The sequence below is a fragment of the Varroa destructor genome, unplaced genomic scaffold (assembly GCF_002443255.2).
Source record: "Varroa destructor unplaced genomic scaffold, Vdes_3.0 BEIS01000004.1, whole genome shotgun sequence".
NCBI classification, from domain to species: domain Eukaryota; kingdom Metazoa; phylum Arthropoda; class Arachnida; order Mesostigmata; family Varroidae; genus Varroa; species Varroa destructor.
Window position 1 is genome coordinate 13,762,439 of NW_019211457.1, and position 18,061 is coordinate 13,780,499.

General features: G+C 39.8%; 3 protein-coding genes across 10 annotated transcripts in view; all 3 read right to left on the bottom strand.

Annotated features, from left to right (window-relative positions):
• The window catches only part of LOC111249477 (uncharacterized), a 19,951-nt gene extending 17,260 nt beyond the window's left edge, over positions 1 to 2,691 (bottom strand). For 2 of the 6 annotated variants that reach the window (XM_086986614.1, XM_022803383.2), the window contains exon 1: positions 785 to 2,689. Coding sequence is in view for 3 of the 6 variants with exons in the window: in XM_086986613.1 (XP_086842739.1) it covers positions 785 to 844 (60 nt within the window). In the remaining 3 variants the exon portion in view is untranslated. Of the gene's footprint in view, positions 1 to 784 lie in introns of all 6 variants that reach the window. The other 4 variants (XM_086986613.1, XM_022803382.2, XM_022803381.2 and 1 more) reach the window with 4 other exon arrangements.
• Positions 2,692 to 6,705: 4,014 nt separating this feature from the next.
• On the bottom strand, positions 6,706 to 17,716 carry Nubp2 (NUBP iron-sulfur cluster assembly factor 2). Of its 2 annotated transcripts, none has more exons than XM_022803310.2 (8): positions 17,580 to 17,716; positions 9,831 to 9,895; positions 9,275 to 9,409; positions 8,829 to 8,949; positions 8,346 to 8,478; positions 8,015 to 8,087; positions 7,442 to 7,561; positions 6,706 to 7,082 (listed from the first exon to the last, which is right to left on the bottom strand). In XM_022803310.2, exons 1-8 carry the CDS (start codon positions 17,590 to 17,592, stop codon positions 6,918 to 6,920), a joined length of 825 nt encoding a protein of 274 aa, XP_022659045.1. In that variant the 5' UTR covers positions 17,593 to 17,716; the 3' UTR covers positions 6,706 to 6,917. The 2 variants fall into 2 exon arrangements, with proteins under 2 accessions (XP_022659045.1, XP_022659046.1); XM_022803311.2 differs by having other exon boundaries at positions 7,429 to 7,561.
• Gint3 (GDI interacting protein 3) lies at positions 11,279 to 16,846 on the bottom strand. Of its 2 annotated transcripts, none has more exons than XM_022803309.2 (4): positions 16,723 to 16,846; positions 15,398 to 15,558; positions 14,545 to 14,889; positions 11,279 to 14,254 (listed from the first exon to the last, which is right to left on the bottom strand). In XM_022803309.2, the coding sequence occupies exons 2-4, from the start codon at positions 15,497 to 15,499 to the stop codon at positions 13,358 to 13,360; spliced, it is 1,344 nt and encodes a 447-aa protein (XP_022659044.1). In that variant the 5' UTR covers positions 15,500 to 15,558; positions 16,723 to 16,846; the 3' UTR covers positions 11,279 to 13,357. The 2 variants fall into 2 exon arrangements, with proteins under 2 accessions (XP_022659044.1, XP_022659041.1); XM_022803306.2 differs by having other exon boundaries at positions 15,398 to 16,440; positions 16,723 to 16,833.
• Positions 17,717 to 18,061: the final 345 nt, after the last annotated feature.

The window sequence follows — 18,061 nt, forward strand, 5'->3', positions numbered from 1 at the left end:
AGAGAGAGAGAGAGAGGGGAGAGAGAGAGAGAGCGAGAGAGAGAGGGAGGGAGGGAGAGGGAGAGAGAAAGAGACTGGCCAACTGTATTATCTAAATATTGCAAGCTTTGCTTAGAAAGCATTCTCGATTTAAGTCTCTAATTTCGATTCCGAGAAAAGCCCTTAAGCAGTACATGATTTAATTTTTTTTTGGAATTTAAATAAAACATTCGTGATGTCGTTTCTGAGTGAGGTAATAATATTACCATTTCATGATCAAGCAAACTTTAGTCTCTGTGAATCATCACTGCTGCGTAAGAAACTTTCCTTCCAGTACTATCATGAACTCTGCTCATATAGATTCACCAGTTGCTACAACTATATTTTGTTTATATATAATTTTAGTTTAAAGCAATAAAGTCCGCCAAACCACATGATTTCAATGGAAAATAAAATCGACTATAGCTTTGAGCGCAGTATTTGATGAATTCACACATTCGCTTATACCTAGGTTAGAGCTTTTCTAGCCTGCTATGAGATGGGTGTTTTTTCGAATGAAGAGTCTGTTCGTCGCGTTGGTAATCTATCGTACGTTAAAGTGCTGACAAGACATCTACTACTTGAGTCAGTTGCTTTTTTGTTATCTCTTAACCGGCGGAGTCTGTGAATTGTTTTTATGTGGTTTTCTGGTTTGTATGAGTTGGGCTCTTTTGCCAGTGTCGCCTCTGGTCAATTAGTAAATGTATTGTACAACTGCGAAGGAACGACCGAAAGGGCTGAGATAAGGTCACAGCTATGTACTTACATCTTTAACGGCGATTTCCACTGCCTGAAGTAGGCCCGCTCGCGTTTCCTCAGATTCCATTACACCAGTCACACCCAGCCGGTCGCACTACGTTGGCTTGTTGGCTGGACGATATCCTGATTGCTGTTGGACCGAAACGCAGGACAACAATCCGAACGAAAACGGCAAAAATAGCAAACGTGCACACGTTGTTGGGTCACAGATTTTTTCTGAATCGAATGTATCTTGCAAACTCCCTGGTTTTTCTTGTGTATCCAAAAGGTGTCCGGTTAGACTTTCGAACTCGGTTATGCCTGAACTGGTTAACTGTGGCGTTGGTTCGACAATGGACGAAAGTCACAAATTCTATTCGACAGAAATTTCCGAAGGCTGGTCACTTAAACACTTTAACACGGGCCACTTCCTTCAGGTTTTCTTGATATATATGTGACTATACAATCGATTAAGTATGGTGTAAGGGGTTTCACAGTTGTTCACCCAACGACGCCTTTATACCCTGTACTAAAGGACATTCGGCACAGCAGTCAACCTCACACATGAGTCGGATATGAAGGCGAACAATTTATCAACACAAGACAACATGAGAACAGGTTGTTGTCATCGAGAATCGGTTTTGCATCAATACGCTATTTAGTGATATGCTGATTATAAACAAATTAAGATCATAACAAAATTTTCCCAGTCGACCCTGAATGGTACAGCATCGGTTTTCAGATACATATTTCAGTTGCAATGATCTAATCCGATCACTATCTTCGCGCACGCACATACACACACAGCGAAAAACGAAGGTGAGAAGAACTGCAGATGGAAGCGAGAAAATAAGACTTCCCCCCTATTAATATTATTAATTCTGGATCACCGCGTTTAGTAGAAGGACGATTTTCGCCGCCACTGTAATCCAAGACGATATCATACTGGTAGATTTGCGGCCCGCATCGCCTATTCCATGCCTCAATAACGATTGCAATTAACTCAGTTCCCTCAAAAATAACCAAATGCAACAACGGAACGCGTCAGCTTCGTAATGACAAGATTAAGGCCCCCACTGTCTAAGCTGCCCGCCTCGATCACGACGTGCTGTATTCAGTATGTGTCATCTTCCTTCAAAGGGCCAAAGTCTCGTCGAAAACTAACAGAGGCAGCAAAGAGTGAAATCGATCTCGAACATACTCAAACACTCCTGTCACACAATAATAACTAAGAGAAATACGCATGCACACTGCCAGAACTTTATTCCTTTGTTCGATGCAACATCACTTCTAGTCAGAGTAACTACGATACAACTGTGGCCCTTCTAACTTGTCCATCTCCGTGGTTATAGTAGTAAATTCGTTTTGTCGATTTTTTCTTTCTTGCAGCTTCGTTGCATGGGCGTTTGCTTCGCTAACGACAACAGGCCGAAGAAATGCACACGGACCCGAAAAAGTGGGGGGCAAACTGATTCTTTTTTATTTTACGAGATAAAAGTAGAGAAGATAAAGTAAAAGAAGGCTTCTTGGCTGGCAGGCTGGCTGACTGCTGCTGGTCAGTTGGTTACTATTGCTGCTCACGCAACTTGACTAATATCTACCTTTATGTCACTAATCTGTCGGAAGGCAAAACAAGGGGTGTACCTGTTCGTTGCCAGAGAGTGGCAAAGCCTTTGCAATAAGTAAATATCACTTCTTTCTACTGCAGCCAATACCGTGGCTACAACAGCAACGGACCAGGAGGCACGAGCAAAGGATTGCTGAGCTGTAAGAGAACCGACATACTACTGCCTGTCATCAGCTGGCAGAAAGAGGAGGCCACTGCCATCCGACCATCTGCTGATGCTGTTGCAACGGCTAAGACGGACGGGGTACACCCGAAGATACGGGCACATGTCTGGCCCTGTATGGCACACACAAAGGGTGGCATTATTGTTGCGCGGAATGCGATGCTATTAATGGACGGAAGTCGGAAAGGCTAGAAGCGGACGGATTGGGAGGGTACTGGCAGTGGTATTAATGCTAACACCTGGCAAAACGCTGATATAAAATGATTACTAGCTATTTATTACACTTACATTGCACTTCTGGTTAGATTTTGCCTCATTTGCAACCGGCTCATACCTGGCTAGATGTACAAATCATCAGCTGTCTTTTGACAAGTTTAGATCGTCACTGAAACAAACAGATCGAAGTAGAGTATGTTTGTGAGTGACGAATTAATTAAAATATATTTATAACAGAAGAAAGACAGAGAGCGAAATAAGATTTGTTTTTCTTTTAGGAAATTCGCTGGATTGTAAATTGTTGATTATTACGCTTCCAGTTGTTGCTAACTCAATAAGACCTTCGTGACAACGTGAACACCCACGTTAAAGTCGCGTTAAAAGAGAACGTAATCGTTTGTCTCTGTTTTTGTTGAAGTCAGATAACAATCACCGCAGTAGAGTAGAAGGTGAACAGGACGGTTCGGTAAATTTAACAATCAACTATGTCATGTGGCTCCTGGTAAAATAACTGGAGTCATCATAGGCGTATTTTACAGATAGAGAAAGGTTTAGTTAGAGGAATTTTTTAAAGTCGGCCTGTTTCCTTAGACCATTGGCAGTCCATGAGTTGTTCGCAAGCAAATCTTCGTTACTACGTAGCAACTGTGCTGAATTAACTGTGCATGATGTCATCAGAACCACTACGGTTCCACGATTTGCATGGGGAGAATCTAAAACTTCACAATGACGGCTTTATGGCGGTTTGCACGGACAGTTTTGAATACTCATTTTGCTTCTCGAATCGTCCCCTAATACCTGGTGATGTTATAGCGATTCGTGTAGCAGCAAAAATTGCTGAGTGGGCAGGATTTCGTCGGATAGGACCAACGGAACTCGATCCGACAAAGCTAAAGGATGCCGTACCGTTTCTAAGTTGAAGTAACATAAAAGACAAATCCGATTTTTCTCTGTACAGTATCCCCGAGAAGCATGTAACAGAGAATAACATACCTTACCTGTTCCATTCATCGAATGGGGATCTCATGCTGAAAGTGAATTTTGAGGAACCAATTTTTTTTATTTCGCGCATGAAGACCCTGAGTCCTTTGCTTGGCCTGTTCGGCGTGTACGGAAATACCATCGTAATAGAACTAGTTCATGAGGTTTGTTAAGTCCTACGTATCCCTTTCATCGTCGTTGTACAGGCATCAAACTTTTACGTGATGGAAAATACCGGATATACTAATTCGAAAAACCCTAGGGTGTGGAAAAAATCCACATTTGGTTGAGAACCGAAAAAAGAACAAAAATATTGAAACGATAAAATATGTAAATGAAATTTAGATTGCGTAGGGTTTGCGGCCTGGACTAAGGTGCGGCCTACATGCTATATAAAACCTAGAGTTTCCAATTTGGTTAGGGTTTCAGAGAGGTAGTCAAAACTACCTCGTATGTATTATATATATATACTTCTTGCTAGCATTTATATAAATATTGATAGATAACCACTGCAATGCAGAGAAGCGCTAATTGTGATACAGTAAATAAAATATTTAACGTATTTTTGTTTTAGCTGACGCGTGCTTTTTATAACTGGAGTAGCTACCCTCTATACCTGCTCTACCCGAGCATTCAAATTTAATTAAATGGAAACCTTATATAGGTTAACTGTCGCATACAGCATGGCGTGGCTGTATACGAGATGTTCGCCCTATTTATCCATTCGTCAAATTAGTTTATAGGGATTAAAAACATAATAAGAAACCAGGTCTTTTTAGTTATATCCGCTTTGCTTTCCTTGTGAACAAAAGTGATCGATTTTGTGTATAAATCAATCTGTATCAAGCTATTCTAAAGAGTTTTGATAGAAGGGTGAGCATAGACATTTTAATTTAACTATAGAGGAGTCATAGGCCGTTTCGCTTCAAGATAGTAATACGCCTATTGTGCGTGTCTACCAAAGTCTAATCTAACAATAAAGTTCAACCTAGGCGTTTAGTGCTCACAGCTAGGGTCTTACAATGATGTCCTAGAAATGTTCTTTTTATTAGACCTAATCAACAAAAACGTTTCACATCGGGATAGATCAGATGCATGCCAGTTCATTGCCATCGGGGGCTTCGAGTGTAAGGGCATTCTGCCCCCATTAAGAAGCGCTGCTAGTGCGATCAATGGCAGTTCGAAAATGAACACTCAAGATACACTGTACTCTATCACCATTACCATCACCGTCTATTAAAGTTCCCTCTCGTTGCTTCATCTTGGAATAAAAGCGGCTGGCGGCTTGTCGAGTTACAATGCCTGGCGGTTTATCCGTAATGGCAAGGCCTAATTTGGAAGTAGATTCCACTCATCAACAAAATACAGTCAAATGATAATGAATTGAGTAGTAATCGAGCGAATACTCAAAACATTAACTGGTGACACACATACGACGATAACCTTCGATGGTCGTTTGTACACTAATGGTACGGTACATGAAATCGAAGAGAATTAATACTGAAATTGTTATTTTTAGGTCTTTGAATCACTATCGTTGTAAGCGAGAAGCTTGTACCGGTCACCATATACGCGAAACACCCCTGTTATAACCTACCATATACGCTACTACTACTATTCACGCTTAGGTGGTCACTGCGATTCGCTCAGATTGATTCCGAATTAGATGATCGAATCAATCATTATGTTATTAGGTTACAGGAATGATTGCTCTATTTACCGCAAAACCTAATTTTCAATTTACTCCAAGGGTTGACCCAGAGACTGGTGATGGTTGCCCTCAATTACCACTTTTCTTATCTACATAATTTACAATATTGTATTACTTAAAAAACTAAAGGTCCCTAACGCTTAAGCCTTAAGAAAATAGAAAGATTGCGGTTTTATATCATTACCTCACTATTTTTTAGGTGAGGATCATTATTATTCCAGATCAACAGCTTATTATACTACCGCTAAAATGGTTAATATGCCTTCCCTCCTCTTTGAGTAAAAAAGAGGGGCGACGCCCATTACCTCATGCCTTGAACATGGCTGAATAGTTAGAGCGTACCTGCAACATATATTATTTGACTAACGACGTTTTGTATCCCCGGCAGTGTTGTGTTGACAGAATCACGCTAACAGAAATCCCTGGCCGCGACGGTCGTTGTTTTAGTTTTACGGCTAACCGCGAACTACTCAAAGCTAAGGCGAATCAAAAAATGCCATCCCTGTTTGTTTTCAGTATATGGAGTTTACTATATACAGGAACCCATAACTAATAAGTGTCAGTGACGAAATAAATTCGCTAAATTGTCTTGAAAATTTCATCAATTTAAGCTTACTTGAGAGAGGCTAAGATGATCATCATGGATAAGGCAGATCATGCTTATTATTGAGGACTAGCCTAGTATTATCACACTTGGCAATGGCTTCGTGTTTGGCATATCGTTCAAGGTCTGTAACTATAAGTGCTATCGGCAGAAAAAACCGGCCATCTTAAGTTTTTCCTATCAGCTAATGTACTCTTTTTCCCTTTAACACCACGTCAAATAGTGCTCTGTGGGCTGTATCTTTTTTGCCAGTAATCTGATCGTATTCTAAGCTTATCAGGCAGTTTATCGATTACACCTGCCGTATATGCCTGTAATATGAGGTAGTGCCTGCTGCCTTACGGAACTTTTACATTTCAGCAAATTTGAGCATTAAAGAGCGATAAAGGAGCATTTGCTTCTAAAAAGTTAACCGGACATATCAACATTGAAATATTTACCTCGGGCCGACTAGCAACTGATGCTTAATGACCATTAATTAAAAGGTACAACTCATAATTGACGCAAATAGTTTGAGTACTCCAAAGCTAAAGCTAGATAAGCTGAACACTCACGAACTCCTTCGAATGGGCAAAATACAACATTGAGTTCCTTGATACCGCCGACAAAACGTTGTCAGATCAAACTGAATGATAAAAAAAAATGCATTAATGCAATAAGTTTTTATTTTTGTATGAGTCACTATTCCATTCATTGAATCGATACCGTTGCCGATCACAAATGGAACGGTAGTGTTGGCTAGTTCGACGGCCGAATTACACACCGCGGGGCACTTTTTTGAAGAGTGATGACGACTTGCTTTTCTGTATTATCTATGTGGCATTTAGGTACGCATCAGCATGTATATAGATTGGTCGATTTACGGTGACCGTTTCCCATTTCTACTTCTAGATGTTAAGTGCGTTGGCCACCTTGTTTGCGATATCCTCAAACGCTCGGGCGCTTTTGGACCCTTTGCACGCATCCATGAAACTCGTGCCAGCATCGCAGTTAGCACCGATCTTCGGCTCGATAGGTACGCGACCTGAGAATAGAGCGTAAAGTATACTCAATAATTTCGCAACAATATGGAACCACTATAATTTGGTAAGATTCCACCCACTTAGATACTTCCAGTTTGGCTCGTTCTGTGTACAGCCACTTCCACTGAAAGTCCTTATACTCCTTTGGGGTACAAGATTTGAATGCGTAAATCATTTTCAAAATGTCGGTCATGCAATTTGAAAACATAAATTGATGTATAGAAAAATCCATTTCTTTTGGTTAATCACGTTCTAAATCATATCGCTTTCATTGATGCTATTAAAGTGCGATTAGATTATTTCCGCATGGGGCAAATACGTATTACAAAAAGTGGCTAAGGAACGTGCCAAGAAACGGAACTTTTGCGATCTCTGCGAGCTTCTCGCCCCCGCCCTGGCTGAATAGAAGACTGCATTCGGTACAGTGAGGGCATACGAAACCGCTCATATTTTCCACGACGCCTACCGTTCGCAGACCCGCCTGTGAACACATGTAACTTCATTATTGTAAATGCATAAAAATCAATAATCTTCGTTGGTCATGCGCCGTATCAGGTAACTTGAAAACTCCTAAAAAACAAAGCTTTAAATGAAAACAGACCTTCACAACAAATGCATAGCCAGTCCTTGGCAAAGGATGATATAGATGAACAAGCAAGATCATCGTTTGTTTAAATTATTTTTTTAAAAGGTTTTATCTATTATTATTATATTATTTAAATTGGTTAGAACGACGAGTACGCATATGTACACGCGAACGTTATATAACGTTGACATTTACAGCGAGTTAGTGGTGTTCTTCTATTTTATAGAGATATGATAGTTGGGCGAATGATTGCAGGCGACCACCCCAGTCCACGTTCGGGCTTGCCTACCTCACGATTCCCATTGTTAAAAAATCATTATTCAATCGTATTCTGCGGCTACTTCGTACCTGAGCGGAAAACGTCGCCTCTCGTCTCACGTCCGAAACAGCTACATTTTGTGGTGTCGTTACCAGTATAGCTCTGTAGTTGCCATATAATTAATCAAGAGAGTCAGCTTCTATTTAATATTATATATATATATATATATCCTATTCGTATATGAAGACCATAAATACCACTGAATTTTCATTATGCGTCAGACATGTTATGTATAGTTGGTGATGGCTATTTAAATTGTTGCGATTCGACTATTACTATTATTACCTTTATTAAAATATTCAAGATTAAAAGTTTTCATGGCGCAAACAAGACGTATGAATAAGCTTTGCCTCTACTTACCCAACTTGAAATTTTTTGGCTTGAAGTGCTTCAACAAGCGACATGTGTTCATCCGATGTTCCTGGAGGGGTATCTACCAATAGTATATCAAGCGCGCCCCATTCCACGTCTGATAAAAATTGACCAATCATTGCTGCAGTGTAACGACGACAAATAAAAACATCGTAAATCATTGGTAGAGCAGTACCCTCTCTAGATGTAGCCCTTATTATCAAAAAAGCAATGATTAATTAACTTCAATTTTATATACATTTCGGTCAAATGACTTAGCTACACTGTTCATACACTAGTGTACATGAAGATAGGTCAGTTCAGAATAAATGTACAATTTGATTAGAAAAGAGTATGTTGCGACCTGTCCCCTTCTTGAACAGGAACGCCTCAACGGTGGGTATAGGACCTTAGGCTATAGGCCTAAGTCAACTTAGTTCATGCTCTAATTAAACTAAAACAATCCTTCATTCTTATAGCAGTACTGCTTACCATGTTTTTTCGGTCCACGCCAAACGACTGCATCGTCTTCATTTTTTAGGAGAAATCCAATAGACATTACCTTAATGTTTCGAGTTTCAACTGGTAACCAGCCCTTTTCTCCATACATCACCTGTCAATGTATAATACAGGGATAAGCTTTGCCCATGACCTATCCTTTGTACTAGTACACTACGAAAATTCACCTAAATATTCAAATTTCGGAGAGACGAAGAATTTTTGGTGCGTCAGAATATCTATTATTCTTTACAAATAGTAAATTCATGATAAAGCTTGATTATCATATTCTTATTATAATATTAGCTTTTATGTGTCATACATTTTATTAAAGAGAACAAAAAAAAATCAGCAAATTCTGTTGAACACGTAAGCTATATGGATTGTCAATGTGATTCAAGATAACGATAAGAATACTAGACATAATGCGTTTTGCAAACCTCGGCGCCTTTCACTCCAAGCATCCGCGGTACTGAAGGACCACAAAGGTCGACGTCGAGAACGCCAACCTGTTTTCCAGTACGTGCTAGACTTAAGGCCAATTGAACGCATGTGGTGCTCTTTCCAACACCACCCTAAAGCAAGATCAAAGATTAGTTCGGCTCAAAGAGTATCTTGATTATTCCGCTTTTTTTTTGTCTTGTAGAGAGCGTATACTCATAATCATCCCGAGTCGCGAGGTTGAAATCAGTTTGCATTGGCCTTTTTAGCCAGCGATTTAGCTGTCCATTACGCATGATATTGACTAAGGCAAACTTCTAAAGAACTTATTCGCTCAAGTTACTTCGAGTTTTGAGAGGTTTCCTTGGCCTCCAAAAATCTATTTTAGTTTTTCATGACTTTAACTATTCATTTTTAAACTACTTTTGACTAATATTAACTACTATCTATAAGTATTCTACGAACGAATATTCACAAATATCCTTACAAACCGAACGGTACAAAGCTACCATACAACGTACTTTTCAAATCATCATTGCCACAATTGATACACACCTTTCCTGATAGAACAAGCACAACTGACCGTATTTTCGAGCACCCTCCTAACGATTCCACTAAATCTGTACTTACAAAAAAAAACGCACAAAAGAAGCAAAATTAGCCCTATCGAACACTTGATAATACCGCAATGAACATAGGCTAGTTAATAAAGCTCAACTGTGAAACAGTATTTTTTTATTTTTGTACAAGGTCAGTGAGATAAGATTACTCAGAAAAACAAAAGTACATTAATCAAACACTCCGATTTGCCTGACTAGTTTCTTTTTTCGTCTAAATAGTCAACATTCTGAATAATACCCGGGTAATGGGATTCAGTTTTTTCTTTAATGCCTAGTTGTCGAAATATAGGTTGTCTCAGTTTGCTAAACATTTTGCATTTTTCATTAATTTTAAATAGCTTAAATTGACTAAAAAATGATAAACGAATTATGTCTGACATGAAAGTCGTGTGACAAAGCTTGCCCGGCGATACTCCATATGTACCCTGTGGCCTACAGTCGATACATAAGTTATATGTGCAGGTTTTTCACATGTGCAGAAAATGGCTAAGCGAAGTGCATTTGCCGAGGAGTAACACAGGGAATACTATGGATTTGTTCGTTTCCATATGGCGTTAACAGAAATATAAAATCAACCTAGAAGTTTGATTTTTTTTCAGTATGAGCGATTTCAAATTTGGTCTCAGTAGAAAGATTCCATAAAGAAACTCCATTTTTCTTTTTCATACATTGTAGTAAGATTAATCGTAATCGAGACACCGGAAGTTTTGATTGCACTCTAAAAATGTTGATCTCGATAACAACATAATTATGAAATACATTTGTGTTACCCTAGCATTACTCCGGACATAGGCAACGTGTAAATATTTCGAGTTACTGCTCTAGTTCTTGTTTAAGTAGGTCATGAAAAATCAAAACGAATGTTCGGTTCAGCCACTCTACAGGTAAGCAAGTTCAACTCTCGGTTTTATTAAAAAAGCTTTTTTTTTTCTACTTGGTATACGTTACGGATTACTTTCGTACCACGCACATAGTGGTGGCCAGAAAAGCCAACTGGATAGCATAACAAATTTACGTATATGCGAAGTACGTCGAGCCAATGTTCTGCTCTTTACGCGTCTTACGCACTGTAAGGATGTGACCGAATATTGTCAAAATAAGCTAGTTATTTTATTTAATAAACAACACTTTCCAAACTAAAACTGTGCAATGCTGTACTACGCATAAAGTCTGTATCGAGAAAAACGCAAATTAGGTATCTGGCTTGAGCCCCTCAGCCTGTGCTTTGTACAAGCTGCATGCGGTAGTTACCCAGAGCTGGCGTACACATAATGTGTAAACCCGTAATAAGCGATATCCGTAATTTGACTGCATGAAAACAACACCAAAAGCTGAAATAAAAACACGTTTTTTGCTAATATTTTAATTGAATGCACACACACACACAGAAACACACTCAAACACCCAAAAGCGCTCGAACTTTATTTACGAATGAAACTGAGAGATGTACATGGCTTAATTGGTAGCCTCACATTATCGTCTCTCGGGCGGAAATAAATGGTTCAATTTGACGTGCGGGACATATTGCGATTGCTTCTAACTTTCATTGTCGAATTAGTTGGACAGAGTGCTTCAGACTTCAGACGCGAATCAACTATGCAAGCCGACGCCAGCGAACTTTTGCTCAACGTCTGGTAGAAGCGCCCGCTTCGTTTCCAGACGACCTCCAAGTGGCAAGTTTTCCTATCATTGTCACATTTTACATCTTTTTGGTATCATCTGTCATTTGCTGTTTGTATCAATCTGAGCCATATCAGTCTAAGTGCGATATTCTTTTCCGTTTAGGCGCGAGCGCAGTATAAAAACTCCGCTGGATAAATCATTTTTCCGACGAATAAGTAGCTCGCAAGTTATACCGGAAAGTTAGGCATTGATCTAGTTAACTGTGTGTGGTAACGTGTCTTAAGCAAAAACACGGGTTCATTATATATTCTTGTTTAGAGCTAGAGAAAATATGGTTTTATCTTTCTCTTATAACTTCGACTTTCAGTCTTCACCAGTGCGATCTGTAGAAGAAGGTCGTCATTGAGATTTGTTTCAGATAGTTCAACAATATAATTATTTCTAATATATAGTTTAATTATTTAAGCTATAATAAAGGTCCAACAATTAGTAGCGTGCTTCTATCGTCAGGTCTATGCAAAGCGCGTCTACCAATAAGCTAGTAATATATAACCATTTTTCATGTATTCGCTAAACTACCTTTTGCTAAACATTACTTTGTCTTCCGTGTCTTTCTCGTGTTCGGTGCTTTTTTATAGATAGATTATTACGTGTTACGTATTATAAAAAAAACTGACAGGTCTGATATTTCGATAAAATCGTAAGTTACAAGTAACATTTAAGAGATCAATCGAGAGAAACCAGTTCTACTTCAGTGCTTCGCTTCGGCAAAACTACACCAGCTTGGCTAGTTTTTGTTTTAATTCTATAAATGTCCTGATATTATTATTCTGAATATGAAGTAACATATGAAATGAAAACGACGTAACACTCGAAACATATTCATATTGTTATTATGCACTTTTTTTCATTGAGAAGCTCACTCAGCTATTATTATTGGTAAAAAAGAATGTACCGTTAGTAGCGAAAGGGACGTAAAGTCTCTATAAAATAATTCCCTATGGTTTTTTTCTAATATTACGATTGTTAACTTTTTTTCGCAGCTGTAGTGGAAAGTCACATTTATTATTTACTCAGTATATTAATGCTTCCTGCCTAATACGAATTCACGGTTTGTGCCTGTCACTGAAAATAGTACTTTGGCGTAATGAAAATTATTTTTTTCAGTATCCAAAAAAATGTTAAAAAAAATGCCCGATTTTCCTATCTATTATAATCGGTGGTGCCTTTATTCAGCCCTGTCTTACTGTATATGGGCGCGGCATTGCGATCATGACATGAAAAATGGCTGGAGTTAAAAAGCTATGGACAAAGAATTCTAGCTATGACAAATACCGGCTATCGTATAAATACCATAGAATATCTTTACGAGTAGCTATGAAATAATACAACTCGTGTTTTACAGATAAATATTCGAATTCTGTGCAACTATTCAAGTCATCGATTTAGTCACATTCCAATAACGCTCGTGCGGACTTCGAGATATTTTCTTTTATTTTCTTTCGTGTCATATATATATATATATATATATATATATATATATATATATACACTGCCTAACTAAATTATATTCGTCTAGAATGGGCTGGTGCTTTGGTCTACTTTTGTAACTACAATTTTTTTATGAAGACTAAATCAAACGCTTCCTCCGCTTCTTTACGACAAACATGATTGATTGACTGACTCAAGATATTTATTGAATCGATCTTTTTGCTTTCAGCCCAGGCGAGCTATAAGCAAATTCACAAATTGGTGAGCTTATACACCAACATTTTTTAGCTTCAAAAACGAACGGATCTACTGTAAATGTTTGTATACTAAAAACCACGGGTTGCTTCATCAAGGAGCGATGTGCTGAACTATCGCCACGAGTTCGGCTTTTAGATAATCACACATGGACGGCGCGTCTGTCACGATGCAATTAAGCACCACGGCGGGATATAGCTTAAGGTCCAATAAGGTCTCGTCACACGACATTAAAGCATTCGCGCCATTTTTAAGCACGATATGGGAGTTGGCCAACGAATCGAGTAGGCACTCCCTAAGAAACTTGATCACTTCAGACAGCTTGTCGGCGACCTCAAAAGTACCCTGCAGAATGAGACCGTTCGGTAGACGGATTCGGATACAGGTATACTTATACGACAAACTCTCACGTCTGGCATCCCGATCGCGCATAGCTTTTGTCCGTAGTTGGGTTCTAAGTTCAACGTCTCTAGTTCTTGCAGCCTGTTCGCGTGCCAACTCATCCGGTGTCAACGAAAAGAAGTCATCCGAAACAGACAAGCCCTCCGAGGTATTTGAGGGTTTCAAGACTCGTAGATTTCGATCCAGCACAATCTCCATCGGCTCCGCACTAACAAGGGCATCCCGTAACGCCGGTAAAAGGTCAAGGTCTGCCGATTCTTTAAGAATGAGGTAGTCTTCGCCATCATCAAGCGTCTGCTTAACAAACCCAGCTGCTTGAAGAAATTCCATTGCTCCAGCAATTGGTCTTACAGCTTCCATAAGTATTTTATTAGCAAACTTGATCTTACGGAACTTGACGTTGTCCGGGTGTTCAATAATATTACCCAGAATTAAGCAGAGTTTTTCAATACAATGCTGAACCTTAGCTTCTCCCTTGTCATCATTGCAGGTAACGATTATGAGGGCAGCTGAGAGTCCTCGCTCCTCTTCTAGCTGTTCCATGAGGAACTTCTTCATTTCGTCACGAAGTTCCTTCTTCGGCAATGCCTAAAAAAACGACATGTTCGATTAGTTATTTTGAATATGTAGTGTAACCGTGTATTGAACGCGTTTTTTATAATATAATGCGTAATTATTTTTCCAATGCTGAGCACTTATTGCGTCAGCCATCAGATGACACTGTTGCTAGCCTCTTCACGATTTCTCTCGATCAACCATGATTTACACGATCAATATCATCAAAGCACTACATAATTCGAAATAAATTATACGCAGTATATATATATATATATATATATATAAGCCCTCTTTTTGACAATGATTGCATGACCACATACCTGTGACCCTATCATAGGACAACGAAAGAGTAAACCTTCAGATCCATCTTTTGTCAGCTGGGGAGGCACCTCCTTATGCTGATGCAACACTTGTTGCCTTAGCTGTTCGTTTTTCGCAGCGGTTTCGGATTGTTGTTGCTTTTCGAGCTCAAGTTCTTTAAGAGCTTGAGCGCGAATTGCCGACAGCGAGAAGTTTACATCTTTTTGTGCATTTAGCCTAGCGAGGGCTGCAGCCCCAGCGCGGGCAGCCGTTTCAGAAACTTGGGCATTTAGCTCAGAAGATACACTGCCATGGATGTTGGATCCTGAGGCCGCGGAGACACCGCCTGTTCTTGATCCGGAACCCTACCGATGAGAAAAACAAACGTTAGCTTTACAGATCTTCAAATAACATCCAATGTAAAATATGCTAGCTGATGTAAGGTACTAACGCGTTGATATAAATGGTCAATGGCATATGAACGCAAAGCATATCAACGTCGATTTAGTTTTCTGTTAGAAAGGTTAGTTCCCGTAATTGGAAGTCATAAGCACATAAGTTGCACTATCATAGAAAACTGTTGACAACGACGGTCTTATCTCGAAACGGCTCAAGCGATGAGCCTCGTTTCGACAGATCAGCGAATTTGCTTCCGAGAATTCCCTTCATGTTACTAATAACAACGTATTACACAAAGGCTTAATGTACATGCAAAAATTGCCATTGTTTTATGTTATAGAAAAAAAAAAATGCAGTAAGGCCTAGATTTGTTTTTGTAGTCAAGACATTTTAACGAACTGAGGCGTAACAATGAGAACTGAACACAGCTAAAACAGATACGCTACTGCTTAAAAAAGCTAGCTATCTACTCACCGATACCGAAGATTCCTCTGAAAGCTTATGGCCAGGTCCAGCTTTTCTGAATTGTTTTTCAATTTTCTTCTTTTGGAAAAACTTGCGAATTTTATCTGCCATTGCGACCGGGAAGTCTATAGCCTCTTAATTGTACACACTCCCAATTCTCAACGCCACCTCTTCGCCACGAAAAAGTCCGGTAGATTTAGAATAAAATCAACATACATATGTGAATATATAAACACGGTATTGTGGCTGATTACTACGAAATCGCTTAGCGATCGTTTGCGTCCGCTTTACAAATTCGACTCTTTCACCCTGGACAACATTCTTGCGGTGAATTCATATTTTCCTCACGACGACAACAATAATACAGCCGCAGACAGCACCGCTGACGCCAGTATTATTCGCGTATACGGCAAGACGCTTCCGTCCCAAGGAACAAATACACACGTCTTCAAACGACGGCAGCGTTCTCTCTTACTGCGAATGTTTTGCAGTACAAATGAGACAAGCCCCGTCTATCACTAGCAAATAGCAGGGACGTTCTGACGCAGTCAACGAAAGAGTAGAGATAGACAGTGTGCGCGACAGACAACACGACAAAAGAGTCAACCCAATAGAATAGTCACGAGTTAAGGACGCTCTTCGTTGAGCTACAGACGAACGTACCGGTGGCCAGCTGTACTAGGCACAGCAATCTTCACATCAGTAGTTCCACTGAAATTATGTCAACAACAAGTCTCCGCACGCAAAATAATGCGCTGTCATACTGGCTAGCTTTGAACAATGAATCCGGGCGCGACTTGCGTCTTCGAACGTAGCTGCAACGACAGCATCAGGAATAGTAGTTGTCTGCGTTGTGTCACATGCCACACTGCTTCATTTAATTGTCGTCTTCAGTTCCCTCCTTTATTTCTTCCCGAGCGAAGCTACTGTATAGTGTACACAGCAGCGTATGCTGTAGAGGCGACGACCAGCTGCTGGCAGCTGTTGGCTTGATACAAGGATTCTATCGCGAAACGGCCGCTGCTTCGTGAGCCTCCTCGTATAGCGGAAGGCTTCATACGGACAGAGAGACAGACAGGCAGACGGACGGACGGAATTAAACGCAAACATTCACGGCGATACAGACACCCGTTGAACATGGTTAATTCGCAAAACCATGCTGGATAAGCGCAAAATATGAGCCCTCTTTGATTACGGACATATCTCATAAAACAGTAATTTTCTATTATCCGAATGTACAGGCGATCACAGCGATAGTCGCAGTAGCACAGTAGACTGGGTCGCAACGCTATTACTAATATTAGTGTTAAGAAAAACACTTGAGCTATACCTACATAAATCTGCGATGGTGGCACTGTACGTGAGATGATTTCGAAATTCTGCCGGCGATCGTAAGAAGCGCGGCAGCTTCACCCAGGTAAACAGTAACGAGGTATAGCAAACAACGCAATATATAAAATGACAGTTCACGACTCCGCTATACTCGTTTGCATCTTCACCTGAATCTTTGAAGCTATAGGGACAAGAAATGATGTGCGCAATTTTAGTCTGTTTCTGTGTATTGTACTGATCTTTGTGCTTAATGACTATAGTGATTTTTGACCATGCTTAACGAACTAATCCACGCCTATTGTCACATAACTAAACAATTTGTCATTCTTGTAACAACCTCATACTATACGTCTTTATTCGATATAAAGTGCACCTCGCTACCCCCGTTTCCGTGCGTTGGCAGTGAGGCCAACTCTGCTGGTTATACAGAGCCACTTCTTATATCGTGCGTTTATGCTAGCACATGTTGTGCGGACTAATTGCCAGTACTCTGACCTAATACTCCGAAACTAAAGTAAACACCGATTTGGTAGCAGCCGGCATCGTGGCTTGCGCTACCATTCTGACATGTATATAGGATCGAAACTATTGCCAGTTTGATAAATTTTTGTTTTAAACGATTATGCATTTAGCCTTAGAAAATACACGACCAACTAGAAGATCACCTGACAAGAAGCGGTTCTCATATAAATAGGTAAAATAATCGAGCACTGGCAGCTGTTGGTAGCAAATATGATATCAATAGCGCTGCGAAAATTGAACAAGCTCAATAAACTTGCAGTTTCCAGAATAATACTGATCACATGCGCACGAAATAATATTGTTGTTCCATTAGGCCGTCAAGGTTGAAGGAACTTACCTGCCTCTGACATAATTAACTGATGATACAATTTTCTTATTATTGAAGTCCGATAGCAAAAGGGAACGGCTGAATGAAGGTATCTCTCTTACGAAAACTGCGACAATATATACTCAAATCCGCGCATAGAAGCCTCGCTGCGTAAAGAAGCATTTGCGGATTGCTAGCGTATATTGCCTTTGACATAACTTGAAACGCCTAATTGGAAAGAAACCCAACTGAGTGACCTGTACCTAAAATCATATGCAAGACAACGTCAGTTCTATCTGTAATAAATGGCTAATGTTGAATACCATAATTGTCTTACCGGTTCGGCTATTTTTTGAATGTTGCCCTATGTATGTATGTACATAGTCTACAGCAAATGACAGGTAGTTGACTAAGAAAGCCTTGAGTTAGTACAAAGTTGTATCACCCGACAAGGTAGTTCATCTTTTATCACATTTAGTAACCAATGGGAAACAGCATTAGCCAAATGCCAC

Coding starts and splice junctions, on each gene's coding strand:
- Nubp2 (XM_022803310.2), bottom strand. Junction 8,950..9,274: donor TTGGAGTGAAAGGCGCCGAG/GTTTGCAAAACG, acceptor ATACATTGACAG/GTGATGTATGGAGAAAAGGG. Junction 7,562..8,014: donor AGGCGACGTTTTCCGCTCAG/GTACGAAGTAGC, acceptor ATGTGTTCACAG/GCGGGTCTGCGAACGGTAGG.
- Gint3 (XM_022803309.2), bottom strand. CDS start 15,499: ATGGCAGATAAAATTCGCAAGTTTTTCCAAAAGAAGAAAATTGAAAAA. Junction 14,890..15,397: donor CAGAGGAATCTTCGGTATCG/GTGAGTAGATAG, acceptor TCTCATCGGTAG/GGTTCCGGATCAAGAACAGG. Junction 14,255..14,544: donor GTCCTATGATAGGGTCACAG/GTATGTGGTCAT, acceptor TCGTTTTTTTAG/GCATTGCCGAAGAAGGAACT.